This window comes from Stenella coeruleoalba, assembly GCF_951394435.1.
Source record: "Stenella coeruleoalba genome assembly, chromosome: 11".
NCBI lineage: Eukaryota > Metazoa > Chordata > Mammalia > Artiodactyla > Delphinidae > Stenella > Stenella coeruleoalba.
This window is the reverse complement of record NC_137157.1, coordinates 8910586-8927055: the sequence shown is the minus strand read 5'-3', so window position 1 is coordinate 8927055 and position 16470 is coordinate 8910586. Positions and strand designations below refer to the sequence as shown.

General features: G+C 36.2%; 1 protein-coding gene across 4 annotated transcripts in view; it reads right to left on the bottom strand.

The window, feature by feature from the left end:
- Positions 1-16470, bottom strand: part of ENTHD1 (ENTH domain containing 1) — a 103039-nt gene that overhangs the window by 44634 nt on the left and 41935 nt on the right. For all 4 annotated transcript variants that reach the window (XM_079936870.1, XM_079936872.1, XM_079936873.1 and 1 more), the window contains exon 4: positions 14885-15003. In XM_079936870.1, the coding sequence (XP_079792996.1) occupies positions 14885-15003 (119 nt within the window). The remainder of the gene's footprint in view (positions 1-14884; positions 15004-16470) is intronic.

Sequence of the window (16470 nt, the reverse complement as noted above, 5' to 3'; positions counted from 1 at the left end):
CTGTATTTGCTGAAATGACTGTTTATATCATTTGCCCATTTTCTAATTGGATTGTTTGTTTTTTAACTGTTGGGTCTTGAGACTTCTTTATATACTCCAGGTATTAGTTCTTTGCTGGTTATGTGGTTTGCAAATGTTTTCTCCCAGTTTGTGGTTTGCCTTTACATCCTCTTAACAGAGTCTTTCACAGAGCAAAATTTTTCAAATTGTGATGAGGTCTGACATCATTTTTGTTTTCTTTTATGGATCATGCTTTTGGCCAGCCCTAGACCCCAAGACTTTTCTCAAATATTTTTCTTAAAGTTTTATAGCTTCTCATTTTACAGTTAAATCTGTGATCCATTTGGAGTGAATTTCTGTATAAGGTTTAAGTTGAGTTTCATGGTTTTGCCTATGAATGTCTAGCTGCTCCAATATCATTTGATGAAAAAGTTATCCTTCTCCTTTGAATTTCTTTTGCACTTTGTCAAAAATCAGTTGGCTATATTTGTGTGGGTCTATTTCTTGGTTCTCAATTCTGTTCCACTGACCTAAGTGTCTCTCTATCAATACCACACTCCCTTGATTACAGTAGCTATGCAGTAGGCTTTAATATCAGGCAGAGTGATTACTCCCACTTTTTTTTTTTTTTCCCAAGATGGTTTAAGCTATTCTAGGCCCTGTGCCTTTACATACAAAATTTATTTATTTATTTATTTTTAAACATCTTTTGGCCATGCTGTGCAGCATGTGGGATCTTAGTTCCCAACCAGGGATCAAACCCATGCCCCCTGCATTGGAAGCACAGAGTCTTAACCACTGGACCACCAGAGAAGTCCCTCCATACAAATTTTAGAATAAGCTTATTATCTATGTCTACAAAAACTTTGCTGAAATTTTAACAGGAAGTGCATCAAACCTATAGAGTAATTAGGGGCAGTTTTACTATGATATCTTTACTTTGTGGAGTCTTCCAATCCATGAACATGGTAGGTGTTTAATTGGGTGGTTTTAATTTCTTTCATCAGTATTTTATAATTTTCAGTATACTGATCCTGTACAGGTTTTGTTATAATTATACCTAAGGACTTCATTCCAGGGAAGTGATTATAAATGGCATATGTCTTAATTTCAGTTACTGTTAGTATATGTTCACTGTTAGTATATAAAAATGCAATTGATTTATGTATGTTGATCTTATATCCTACAACCTTGTTGAATTCACTTACTGGTTCTATGAGGTTTGTTGTATCGTTTCCTTGAGATTTTCTATGCAAACAATCATGTCACCTGTAAATAAGGACAATTTTATTTCTTCCTTTAAATTCTGCATGCTTTTCCTTTCTTTTTCTTGCCTTATTACAGTGGCTAGAACTTCCTATACTATGTTGAATAAGAGTCCTTGCCTTGTTCCTTATCTTAGAGGGAAAGCATTCACCCTTATTTATGATGTCAGTGTAACCAAAAGTGGGGTCCAGCTGCCGCTCAAAAGCCAATAAAGAGGCCATACTGGTGAAGAGGAAAGTTTGCTTTATTTTGGATACCAGCAACTGGGGAGGCGAGGGTGGACGTCTGTCCAAAGGTCGACTCCCCCCCACTGACAATCAGTGAGCAGGAGCTTTTATAGGCTTAGGGAGGGGGCTACATGCAGAAACAGCACAGTCAACTCTGACAGTCATCTTGAAATTGGTCATTGGTGGTCTGATCAGCGTCATCTTGATTGTTTTAAGTACAGTTAATCTTCAGTTCCAGGATCAGTTTGTTCCCATTTCCTTGGGGCCAATTCTTGGAGTTGTACCAGCTTATGTCATGGCTACAGTCTGGTCATCATGTAGTTAACCTCTTCCACCTGGTGGGGGTTTCAGTACCTATAAGACACTTCACAGGATACGGCTCAGAATATTATCTATAGCCCTTGAGAAGGAGCTTAAAGGTCCTTGACTATGCTCAATGACTAAACTATTATTATTTGGTCTTCTTTGACTGTTTTCCTTTGTTTCTGCATTTCCTCACTTCTCTGATTAAACTTATTCTTTGGCTAAAGCTTTTCCACAGACAAAAGGCAGGCTGAGGACATGGAGGGCATAGACCATAGGGTCCTGTTCCATTATACTAGCTGTAGGTTTTGTATAGATGATCTTTATCAATTTAAGGAAATTCCCTTCTATTTATAATTTGTTAAGAGTTTTTATCTTAAATGGGTGTTGAATTATGTCAAATGCTTTTCTGCATCACTTGACATAATCCTGATTTTTTCTTCTTTAATCTGTAGATATGATGAACTACATTGACTGATTTTCAAATGTTGAACCAGCCTTCCATACCTAGATCAAATCCCACTTGGTCATGGTATATAATTCTTTTTATACATTGTTGGATTCAACTGGATAAGTCTTTTTGAGGGTTTCTGTATAATTTCATGAGAGGTAATAGTCTGTATTTTCTTTTTTCATATATTTTTAAAAATTTTTATTTATTTATTTATGGCTGTGTTGGGTCTTCGTTTCTGTGCGAGGGCTTTCTCTAGTTGTGGCAAGTGGGGGCCACTCTTCATCGCGGTCCACGGGCCTCTCACTATCGCAGCCTCTCTTGTTGCGGAGCACAGGCTCCAGACGTGCAGGCTCAGTAATTGTGGCTCACGGGCCTAGCTGCTCTGTAGCATGCAGGATCTTCCCAGACCAGGGCTCGAACCCATGTCCCCTGCATTGGCAGGCATATTCTCAACCACTACGCCACCAGGGAAGCCCCTCATATTGTTTTTGTCTGGTGTTGGTATCAGGGTAATACCTCATAAAATGAATTGGGAAGGGTTCCCTCCTATTTTCTGGATGTAAAACTCATGCTAATCCTTCTTTAAAAGTTTGGTAGGGAATTCCCTGGCAGTCCAGTGGTTAGGACTCTGAGCTTCCACTGCAGGGGGCATGGATTCAATCCCTGGTCAGGGAACTAAGATCCCACAAGCCTCACAGTGTGACCAAAACAAAAAAAAAAGTTTGATATAATTCTCCAGTAAAACCATCTGGGTCCAGAGACTTTTTTTTTTCAGGACACTTATAAATTCAATTTTTGTAAGAGCTGCAGGTTGTGGTTCATCTTGTTTGAGTTTTAGTAGTTTGTACTTTCTTAGAAATTGTTCTATTTCTTCTAAGTTGTCAATTTTATGAGCATAAAATTGGTAGTAATACTTTATTGTCCTTTTATGGCTACAAGAACTGCAGTGATATCCCATTCCATCCTGATATTGGTGATTTGGATCTTTTCTCTTTATCTTTGTCAGTGTTACTACAGGTTCATCAATTACATATTTTTCAAAGAACTGGCTTTCTGTATCATTCATTTTCTCTGTTAACCGCTTTCCTGTTCTCAATTTCACTGATTTCTGCTCTTTACTATTCCCTTTCTTCTGTTTCCTATAGGTTTATTTTGCTTTTCTTAGATTTTTTGAAGAAGGAACTTAGATTATTGATTTTAGACCTTTTCTCTCTTTTTTTAAAAATTATATTCCTCTTTTCTAATTTAAGCGTTTAGGGCTATAACCTTCCTTCTCACCTCTACTTTAGTTGTGTCTCATATATTTTGATATGTTGTGTTGCCTTCTCATTTAGCTCTATGTATTCTAAAATTTCCTCTGAGCTTCCTCTTTGACCTATGGATAATTTAGAAGTTTTTCAATTACCAAAAAAATTTTAAGGTAAAATTCACCCAATTCAATTCTGATCTGTTGGGTTCCGGCAATCTCTTCTCATTTACATCCCTATGTTCTTTCTCTGATACTCAGAATCCCAGGTGTCAAGGACCCCAAAGATGAAGCAAATAAAGTACCACATGATTATTATTTGATTCACGCCACATTATACTCACATAATCTCAGATAAAAAGTACCAACATCTCAGAATAAAAATACCAACTGAATGAAAGGTAAATTTTATTTTACATTTTTAGGGATTATTTTCTTTAGTTCACTTTTGTCTTATAATTGTGCAAAATATTTCCAGGGTTCCAATGACAAATCTAAAAACAAGGTATAATCAAAGAAATCTAGCTATTTCCCCTCTCTACCTTGTTCCTTCTGTCCCCTACCTTCCTTCCTTTTCTTTTTTTTCTTTTTCTGTATTTCTTTCTTTTTTAATGTTATGGTTTATCTTTACATGTTACTTCTTTAATATAAACAAATGGAAAATCCAGGAATGGGGCCAAATATAAATGGGAATTTATTATGTGATTGAAGCCACATTTCAAATCAATGGGGAAAAGACAGATTATTCAACAAATGATGCTCAGACAACTGATTATCATTTGTAAAAATAAAATTTTTAAAGTGGATCTCTAGGGACTTCCCTGGTGGCACAGTGGATAAGGCTCCATGCTCCCAATGCAGGGGGCCTGGGTTTGATCCCTGTTCAGGGAACTAGATCCCATAGGCATGCCACAACTAAGAGTTCACATGCCACACCTAAGGAGCCCATGTGCCACAACTAAGCCCCAGAACAACCAACTGAATAAATTTTTTCTTTTTAAAGTGGATCTCTAACACTCTCCATCTATCAAAACAAATTCTTGATAGATAGCATTTAAATACATTTTTAAAATTAAAGCATAAAAAGACTGGGATAGTTTCTTACAAAAATAAACATGCTATTACCACAGAGCTCAGCAACTGCGCTCCTTGGTATATACCCAAAGGAGTTAAAAGTTTATGTCCACACAAAAACCTACACATCATTGTTTATAGTAGCTTTATTCATAATTGCCAAAGGTTGGAAGCAAGCAAGATATCCTTCAGTAGGTGAATGGATTAATAAACTGTGGTATATCGAAACAATGGCATGTTATTCAGCACTAAAAAGAAATGAGCTATCAAGTCATGAAAAGATATGGAGAAATCTTAAATGCATATTACTAAGTAAAAGAAGTCAATCTGAAAAGACTTCACACTGTATAATTCCAAGTATATGACTTCCTGGAAAAGGTAAAATTATGGAGAGCGTAAAAGAATAATTGGTTGCCAGGGGTTAGTGGGGAGGAAGGAGTGAATAGGTGGAGCACAGAGGGTTTTTAGTGCAATGAAACTATTCTCTATATAATAATGGCAGATACATAACATTATACATTTGTCAAAATCTTCAGACTATACAACACCAGGAGTGAACCCTAATGTAAACTATGGTCTTTGGGTGATATTGAAGTGTTAATTTAGGTTCACTGATGATAACAAATGTACCACTCTGATGAGGGATACTGATAGTGGGGTGTGGGGTGGGGATGGGCGTATATAGGGAAATCTCTGTACCTTCTTCTCAATTTTGCTGAATCTAAAACTGATCTAAATAATAGTCTGTTAAAATAAAAAGCCAAGGTGACATTTTATAAAGTCTTAGGCTAGAGAAAGTCGTTTTAGAAATGACTTAATATCTAGAAGCTGTCAAAAAAAAGGCACATTTGGGGCTTCCCTGGTGGCACGGTGGTTGAGAGTCTGCCTGCCGATGCAGGGGACACAGGTTCGTGCCCCGGTCAGGGAAGATCCCACATGCCGTGGAGTGGCTGGGCCTGTGAGCCATGGCCGCTGAGCCTGCGCGTCCGGAGCCTGTGCTCCGCAATGGGAGAGGCCACAACAGTAAGAGGCCCGCGTACCGCAAAAAAAAAAAAAAAAGAATACAGCACAAGATAAATAAGTACTAGGGATGTAATGTATAACATGATAAATATAATTAACACTGCTGTATATTATATATGAAAGTTGTTAAGAAAGTAAATCCTAAGAATTCTCATCACAAGGAAAAACGTTTTTTTCTTTTATTTTGTATCTATATGAAATGATGGATGTTTACTAAACTTAACCGTGGTAATCATTTCATGATGTAAAAAGAAAAGAAAAGAAACAGAAAAATTCCTGGCAGCTATGCATTCTATTTGAAGTTGTGATAAGAACTAATTTTTATGTTTACTGTTGATAAAGAGATTTTTTTAAATGTCCATTTTTTGATGCTGCATTGGAAATCCCTTACAATTTTAAAGGAAAACCACATACCCTTGACATCTTGGCCTCTGTCTCTGCAAGTTCTCTACCTCCAGGCCTTAAAGCAGCAAGGGTGGTGCCCTCACTGTCCAACAGCGTTTTCTTCAATACTAGAAATGTTCTCATCTGCACCATCCAACATGGTAGCCTCCAGCCATATGTGACTGTTAAGCATTTGAAACGTGGCTAGTGTGCCTGAGAAACTAAAGTTTTCATTTAATTTTATTAATTTAAATTTAAATAGTCACATGTGTCTAGTAGCTACCTTAGGGAAGTTGTAATATTTGCGAACAGAAGGTTGATTATTGAGACTTCTATTAAGTGTGTGAATTAGTCCCCTGTTCTTTCCCTCCTTGTGTTTAAATCTTTTTTGAAAAATTAATAATAATGGTGATAATGAAAAAAGAATACAGCAATCTATATGTACTAATATAGAAATATGTCCATAATATATAGTTTAGTGAAAAAAGCGTATTTTGGAACAATTTACATCGAATGATTGCATTTATTATAGAGAAAGATGAAGATATATTATTTAGTCAAAAGTATGCATATCTTGAATGAATGAGCAGTATATCTTGAATGAATCCATTTAGGTAAAAAATGTATGGACACAGAAAATTCCCCCCCCAAAATTCATAAAAATCTTTGTAATGATTGCCTCTGAGGAAGGGAACTGAAAGAGTATAGAGAAGTAAGAAGAAACTTTGTTTTTCACTCTTTACCCTTTTATATTGTTTAAACTTTTTTCAACAAGTATTTTCTAACTTAAAAAGAATAAAAGCCCAAACATGAAAACAAAGGACTTTTAAGCACAAAGCAATGATGCAGAAAAGCGGTAAAAGGATGGTGAATTAACATAATTAGAATAAGTATAATTTCCATTTCTCTAACAGCTTTGATGAGTTCAAATTTTTGCAAATATAATAAATTATATGCTAATAGATCCAAGGATAAAAACTGTTTACTCTTCACCTAACAAATAATAAACAGAGGCAGTAAGACGTAAACAGTTATCTTCTGTCACTAGCGATTTAGTAATGCACAACTACACTGAAGGCTTCGGTCAGATTTACTTTTGTGTGAACCAATTTATAGCATCCCTAACTGTTGCTATGGAAACAACTGAGACCAAAAAAATCATAACCTCATTGTTGAATCTCCTCAAGCAAGAAAAGAGGAAGGTCTTTTGAGCTGGTGAAAAGCTACAAATAGTCTTATTAATTAGCAAATTTAATAATAAAAATTCTGGACAGTACACAGAGAGAAAACTCATCCAAGTGTCATAAATTTAAAGGCTTTCCTTAGTTTTGACGGTATCAGAGGCAAGTACTATTCTGCTTTTGAAAGCCCTATTCTGTTAAGAATTTTATTTACTGCTTTTAGATCATTTTCACATTTGTAGAAAGAAAATAGTTAAAAGAAGTTTCCATTTAAAGTTTTTAAAAGATTTTTTTAAGCACTCCTCATTTTTCCTAAGCAATCAACGATATCATTTCTTTCTCATTCTGTATTAAAAACATGAAAATTTTAACGTAGATGCAGTACATTTGGCAACAACAATTAGATTTACTACTCAACTTGGTAGGTTTTGTCTTACGCTACAAAAGCAGATTACTGAAGAGGACATATTGGATTGCATCAAATGTTCATGACAGTAATAACAGTAATGCTTGTCAGTAGGATGATGGAATAGTGTCCTGATATAGTAATGCTCTGAAAAAGGAAAATCTAGCTTTAAACTTCTTTTGAGATAAGGGTACCATTTTCTGCTCACAGATATAAGACGTGAAATGATGTAAGCCAATTACGGTGGGTTCTTCTAAAGTAAGAAAAAACAATAATAATGAGAATTTAAAGACTGATTAAAAAAAAAAAAACACTAGGTGATATTTTATGTCTTTGTTACCCTCTAAAGCACATAAGATTATTCAAGTCTATTCTCTTCTTTAAAAGCCATCAGGAGCAAATAAACTGATCACAGATTTTAAAATCATTTTGACTTAATGTCGTATCTTTGAAAATAACCTATGTATTTTCAATCTGTGGACTATTATGCAATTAAGAAACAGTGAAATTTTAATTTTATGTACTTTTCTGAGCTGCTAGAAAATCTTGTAAATCCAATACCTAGTTGGTTGGGGAAAAGGGCTGGGAACAGAAGGCCAAGAAATAATTCCAACCCTCCCTCACAGGAACTGTGGCAGAACACTAAACAAAGCATTCTGAGCAGAAGGCCAAACAAGCCTGTATCACAGGAAAAGAGGGGAAGGGAGCTAATACTGAGCGTCTACTCATTCATTCATTTCACTTTTCATTAACAAGAATTTGACAACTGAAGATTCAATAATGAATAAGACTAGAAAGGTCTCTAAAGCACCTGAAGAGGATCTTTCCTTTTAGTAGGAGAAACACACATAAAACAGAAGAATGAATCAATGAGATAATTTCATACAGTCTTGAGTGGAACAGGTTTCCAGTCAAGATGGTTCTATGTGTTCATATTTCAGGGATATGTGTTCTCCAAACACATAGTAATGAAAGAGAAAATACAAAGGTGAGAATTAAAGGTACAGTCATGCTAAAAGACAAGATGAACATCTTCATGGATGAGAGCACGAACACAAAACACATGATGCTAAGGAGGCTGAAGCTGTGGACCTTTGGGACTTTGGGTCCAGAAAAAATCAGAGAAAACTAGAAGCTCAATTCCAGAGAGGTAAACACAGATTTACCACTGTGGTGTGTTAGTTTCTGACCATCCAAGATAGGAGTGCTGAATATGGGCTCACTGCTTGAAACTACGCCGGGCATTGAGCTTCACTACTTACAAAGGAAGCTGAAATAACCTGGCATCAGTCACAGCCTGGGACTATGGCTTCTAAAAGTAGTATACAAGCAGGTGAGAACTAAACTTCACTAGCAACTGAGCCACAGCATCCTGTGGTCTGGGGACCGGATCTGCAATATCTCTGACATGAGCAAAAGAAAGGAGCCCCAAGCTGCCTGGGTAGGTTCTGAATGTGCTACGTAGTCCCAGGTGTCAGGAGGAGGCAAATGAAAAACTGTTAGGCAGGAAAGGTTAAGGACACTCAGAGAATAAGAAAGATAAAAAACTTGAGCCACTCAAGGAGAGCTTACAAACCAGTTTTCCAAAACACAGAAAGAAAACTGAACCCACTCCTGACAAAGTGAAACTAAGAAATCTAAAAAGCATATAAAACTAAGTATATTTAGTTCTCAAAAAGAAAATGGAAAGGATAGCATTAATTTAAAGAAATAAAAAAAACAAGAAGCCAAAACAGGCAGAGATGAAATGAGTACAAATGAATATCCTGTAAAAAAGCAATGCAATAGCTATCGAAATAAAACACTTAATGGACAGGGAAAATTCTAGAGTGGACAGAGGTGAAAGGAGAAGAAAATGAACTGGAGGATGGTTCTGATTAATTACCTAAAATGCAGCATGGAGACATAATGAAACAAAAAACTATTTTTTTTTAAGTTTTTTTTTTAAACATCTTTATTGGAGTATAATTGCTTTACAATGGTGTGTTAGTTTCTGCTTTTTAACAAAGTGAATCAGCTATACATATACATGTATCCCCATATCTCTTCCCTCTTGCGTCTCCCTCCCTCCCACCCTCCCTATCCCACCCCTCTAGGTGGTCACAAAGCACTGAGCTGATCTCCCTGTGCTCTGCGGCTGCTTCCCACTAGCTATCGGTTTTATGGTTTTACGTTTGGTAGTGTATATATGTACATGCCACTCTCTCACTTTGTTCCAGCTTACCCTTCCCCCTCCCCATATTCTCGAGTCCATTCTCTAGTAGGTCTGCATCTTTATTCCCGTCCTGCCCCTAGGTTCTTCATGACCATTTTTCTTTTTTATTTTTTTTACAAAAATCTACTTTTAAAAGCAGTTGTTGGGGACAGATGGTTCCTAGACTTAACACAATGACTATTTCATAATGTATGCAAATGTCAAATCACTATGTAGTATACCTGAAACTAACATAATATTGCACATTAACTATATTTCAATAAAAATTTTAATAAAATAAAGCAGTTGAAAGACATAGAAAATGAGAGATTAAGTGGCCCAATATATACCTAAAAGAAATTAATCAGAAAAAAAAATGTCAAGGAAATAGAGAAAAAAATATTATTTGAGGAGTTATATATGCCAGAATTAAAGATGTGTGTTCTTATGTGAAAGTACAAATAGAAGTAAGTAGGTGCATGTCTGGGAAGGTCAGAGAACACTGAAGAACAGAGCAGGTTCCAGTTCTGATTCAGTGGCCCCCTCCCTCAGGATCAAGCTTGGAGATCCTATAAGGGGATGACATCAAAATGAGAAGAATTTTTTGTTCTAATTCTGTGAAAAATGACGTTGGTAATTTGATAAGGATTGCATTGAATCTGTAGATTGCTTTGGGTAGTACAGTCATTTTCACAATATTGATTCTTCCAATCCAAGAACATGGTATATCTCTCCATCTGTTTGTGCCATCTTTTATTTCTTTCATCAGTATCTTATAGTTTTCTGAGTATAGGTCTTTTGCCTCCTTAGGTATGTTTATTCCTAGGTATATGGGAGGAAGATCTAAATAGACATTTAGCCAAAGAAGACATACAGATGGTTAAAAAGCACATGAAAAGATGCTCAACATCACTAATTATTAGAGAAATGCAAATCAAAACTACAGTGAGGTATCATCTCACACTGGTCAGAATGACAATCATCAAAAATCTACAAACAATAAATGCTGGAGAGGGGGTGGAGAATAGGGAACCCTCCTATGCTACAGTGTACTCCTACACTGACACAGTCACCAGGGAGAACAGTATGGAGTTTCCTTAAAAAACTAAAACTAAAACCATATGACCCTGAAATCCCACTCCTGGGCATTTATCCAGAGAAAACCATAATTTGAAAAGATACATGTACCCCAATGTTCATTGCAGCACTATGTACAATAGCCAGGACATGGAAGCAACCTAAATGTCCATCAACAGAGGAATGGATAAAGAAGATGTCGTATATATATACAGTACAATGGACTATTACTCAGCCATAAAAAAGAACAAAGTAATGCCATTTGCAGCAACATGGATGGACCTAAAGATTGTCATACTGAGTGAAGTCAGACAGAGGAAGGCAAATATCATATGATATCGCTTATATGTGGAATCTAAACAAAAAGGCTACAAATGAACTTATCTACAAAACAGAAACAGAGTTACAGATGTAGAAAATAAACTTATGGTTAACTGGGGGGGAAGGGGGGAAGAGTAAATTGGAAGACTGGGATTGACACACACACACACTACTATATATAAAATAGATAATGAATAAGGACCTACTGTATAGCACAGGGAGCTCTACTCAATACTCTGTAATGGTCTATATGGGAAAAGAATCTAAAAGAGAGTTGGATACATGTATATGTATAACAGATTCACTTTGCTGTATACCTGAAACTAATACAACATTGTAAATCAACTATACCCCAATAAAAAAATTTTTTTAAAATGAGAAGAAAACCGTGAGGGGCCGCAGGAGAGATGGCGTGGCTATTCTGAACTGGTATGTTTGTGTGTGAGGGGTGTGAGGGTGTCTAGTTGGCTTTAGCCTGGGGCAGAAGGTGGCCTGTGCAATGGTTGAACAAAATAAGGAAGGAGTTGGTGGAATTACTGCCCACTCAATGCCTTGGAACCTGCCTGCGCACCTGCTGTGAGTCAGAGAGCTAAACTCGGGAGGGAGTGCTTCTGGTGAGTGCAGAAGCCCTGAGGAGGTAAGAACACTCAGTGGGGACTGACTAGGTAGGCTTGAGAAGATGCTTCTTCACACTTCCTTTTCCAATCCCCCAGGGCAGGTGGTTTACAATTTAAGGAGTGTCTCCCTCTAAATCTGCTTCTTCTTGGGGTGCTAAGGATAAAGATCTAATTTGAGGCATTGATCCTCAGAGTGAGGAATGATTAACTCTGGTATTCTTGGAGGGAACGGGGAGGGGAGAGAGGTGCTCTCCACCGTAGAGTCCACTTCCCCTACGTTCCACTTAAGCTGATAGGGCTGACACAGACTAAGGTGCAACCTCTAGCAATCCTAGACAGAGCAGCCATAACCCGGAGGGGTAACCAGTCATTTGGGGATCAAAACTATTAAAAAAAAAAAACCGAATTACAGGTTTTTTCAGAAGCACAGATATTAGAAAAGATGGACCAAGAATTTAAAATAAACTTAATACACATACTAAAATAAATAAGGAAAGGGATAAGCAATATGAAACAGGAAAAAACACAATAAAAAGAATGAAATAGAAATATTAAATATCAAATGTAAAAACAGAATGTTGAAATAGAGAACACAGATGGGATAAACAGTGGAATGAACATAGCTGAGAACAAATTATTAAACTGGAAGATCAGATTGAGAAACTCTAGAGGAAGAAAAAAGAAAACAATAAATAGGAACTATAAAAAAAAGTTAAGAGATATGAAGATAGAAAGGGAATTACTAATATCCAGATAAGAAGAGCCCATATAAGAAAGAGAGAAAATGAAAATAAAGTAAGAAATATTTGAACCAGAGATAACTGTCTCAGAATTAAATAAAGATGAAAGACCTTCCACTGGAAAGTCTCATTGGGTGACAAAGAAGAAAGAGAAGGAAAATCACACTTAAGCATATTAGAGTAAAATTTAAGTCTTTTCAACAATGGTGTTGAAACAACTGGATATCTGTAGGGAAAAGAAATTTTTTTTTTTTTTTTAAAACCTCAACCTGTACTTCACACCTTATACAAAAGTTAAATCAAAATAGATCACAGGGCTTCCCTGGTGGCGCAGTGGTTGAGAGTCCGCCTGCCGATGCAGGGGACATGGGTTCGTGCCCCGGTTCGGGAGGATCCCGCGTGCCGCGGAGCAGCTGGGCCCGTGAGCCATGGCCGCTGAGCCTGCGCGTCCGGAGCCTGTTCTCCGCAACGGGAGAGGCCACGGCAGTGAGAGGCCCACGTACCGCAAAAAAAAAAAAAAAAAAAAAAAAAAGATCACAGACCTAAATGGAAAGCATGAAACTATAAAGCTTTTAGGAGAAAATCTACACAACCTTGGGTTAGACAAAGAGTTCTTAGATATGACACCAAAAGCACGATTCACAAAATTGATAAATTGGACTTCACCAAAATTTAAAACTGTTGCTCTGTTAAGATACTGTTAAAAAGAAAAGACAAGCCACAGACTGGAAGAAAATATATGCAGGTCACCTCTCTGACAAAGGACTTGAATCCAGAATAAATGACGAATTCTCAAAACTCAATGGTAAAAAACAACCTAGTTAGAAAATGGGCAAAAAATATGAATATATATATTTAACCAAAGAGAAGTTATGATGGCACAAATAAGCACATAAAAAGATGTTCAATGTCATTAGCCATTTGGGAAACACCAATTAAAACCACAATGAGATCTCACCAGAAACCTAGTAGAATAACTAAAATTAAAATAGTGGTAATACCAAAAGTGGGTGAGGATGCAGAGAAACTGGATCTCTCATACACTGCTGGTGGCTGTAAGACGGTACAGCCACACTGGAAAACCGTCTGACAGTTTCTTAAAAAACTTAGTATGCACTTACCATGCAATCCAGCAAGCGCACTCTTGGACAGTTATCCCAGATATATGAAAACTTCACATACAAAAACCTGTACACAGATGTTCACAGCAGCTTTATTCATAAACAGCCCCAAACTGGAAACACTCAACTATCCTTCAGTGGGTGAATGGTTGAATAAACTCTGGTACATCTATACTATGGGATGCTACTTAACAATAAAAAGGCATGAATCATTGATTCATGCAACAACCTGAGTGGATCTCAAGAGCATTATGCTGAGTGAAAAATAAAATCTATCTCAAAAAGTTACGTATAGTCTGTGTCCATTTACACAACATTCTAGAAATAACAAAACAACAGAGATGGAGAAAAGATTAGTGGTTGCCCGTATACGGGGTTGGGAGGAGTGGGATGGGGTGAATAGCATGAGGAACTTCTTTTGTGGTGATAGAACAGTTCTGTATCTTGATTTTGGTGCTGGTTATAGGAATCTATACTTAGGATGAACTACATAGAACACATACACACACAATGCAGGTTAAAAAAATGAATACTGAATTGAAAATTTGAAAACTGAATAAGGTCTGTAGTCTAGTTAGCATAACATGCCAATGTTTATTTCCTGATTTTGATATTGTACTACTATAGCTATATAGAAGTCAACACAGGGGAAAGCTGGGTGAAGGGTACATGGGACTCTGTACTGTCTCTGCAACATCCTATAAGTCTATAATTATTTCGCAATAAAAACCTTTTTTAAATGCGTAGAGTAAGATGGACTGTTCAAAAAGTTAAATATTGCTTATCCACAGGGGGATAAATAAGACCCCCATATTACACTATACAGTAAAATTCCAGAGGGCATAAAATTTGAACATTGGAAGAAAAAATAAGACACCTTTATTATATTAGGATTAAAAAAAAGAATTTCTTAAATAAGATTTTAAAAAGCATGAACTATAAAGGAAAACTTTAATTTAACCTTATTCTTATTTAAAATTCTGTGTAACAGAAGACATCAAAAACAAAGTTAAAAGACAAGCACAGTTTCTTTTAGAACACACGAAGCTGGAAAAAGCAAGAAAACAAATTCTCCCATAGGGCCTCCAGAAAGGAATACAGCCTTGCAGACACCTTGATTCCGGGACAGTGAGACCTGGGTCAGACTTCTAACACATAGAACTCTAAAATACTACATTTGTGTTGATTTAAGGCACTAAGTTTGTGGTAATTTGTTAGAGCAGTCATAGGAAACTACTATAATGACTTACCTCTGCTGATTTCCAAGCATTAATCTTGAGGGGTAGTATTTCCTGGGATGACACACTTCTGCTAGGCAACTGAATGTCTTGACACTGCTCTTGTTTCAATCCTGCCTTGGAAGTGTTTTCTGTCAACAACATAAAGCTAAGATTTTACTTTGACAGGAAATAGTAATGTTTTCACATCACCTCACAATTTTTAAGTTAATCACTTCTGAAGATCCATTTTGTCTACAAAATATACATCATGTACCAATGGTTACCTATGAATATTAATCATTTAATATATCCCTTTATCATAATTGACAAGTTCAGACAGATTTTAAAAATACAAATTCAATTCTAGCCCTTTCTCCCATCAATGATTCAATTTTAAGTTTTATTATTTGAAACATTTTTTAAAATAAAGTATAATATAGTGTAGAAAATAGAGTTTGAAAATGAAAATTACTCAAATGAAATTTTAGCAAAGCAGGAATGACAATTATAATTATTCTAATAATATTTAAAAGAACTTTATTCCTGCAGTGTGAATTTCATGTGTTCTAGGCAAAATTAGTCAGAAATGTATAGATTATTTTATAAAAAGAAAATTGAAACAAAATTTAAACAAAAAAGAAATGCCAATGAAGATAAGCTGATATATCTGTTTATATATATTTGCTGAATTTAATGTTTTTGTAGTCTTAATATCACTTTCCTTCCTATGTTAATTACTATGTAAACAAAAGTATTAGCAGTAACTATATTTCAGCATATTATTGGAGACCACAAAAAGCATAAGAAATCTATCTTCAAACTGGTATATGCACACCTCTGGGGGTGCCTGAAGACTTCCCAAGTCTAAGTACATAGATAGCTTTATGGGCATAGATAGCTTTAAAGGACTCAATTTCCAGATGCACAAGTTCTATATATATTCTTACCAAAAACTGATCTGCCTGAGAATGCAACTGTGTAGAAGCATCTGGCTGGTTCTTTCCCCTTTCCCTTTCATAATCAATTTTCTCCCACTTTACAAAGAAAGACATTTTCTTTACCCATATTATTATGGTGCATCTTCCCTTAAGATACAAGCATAATTGTCTCTAAGGCACCAAACAATAGTAAAAACGACTGGTATAGGGAAGCTTCCTTTAATCAAGGCATGAAAAACCCAAAGTAGAGCTTCAAAGTTTGTCCTGTCTTATACATATTTCTTTTAATCGCAAAGCATGGCACAAGCAACAGTTCTTTTGGTCCACACCAGGATGTGTGGTACTCAGATATATCACAGTGTGGAGGAGCAGGACAGTTGATAAGTCTCATCTAATGTCCTTGTGCTTTCCATTCCTCAGTACTGTCGAAGAATGCATCGCTCCTGAGTAAGAGTCCCATAACAGAAGAGCACAGAAAGCATCAGAGGCAGGGGCACCTTATTTCACCAACGCAACATACTCAGGGCAAGTCTTCATGCCTTAGCTATTTATCTTAAGAAAACTAAGGAGTGTGAATACAACCAGAGTGATGTCTGGTTACATGTTTATTTAAATAATGTTAGATGTTTTCTGAAAGAAACTTTAAATCTGATTCTACTGGTTGTTTTCACAATGAGG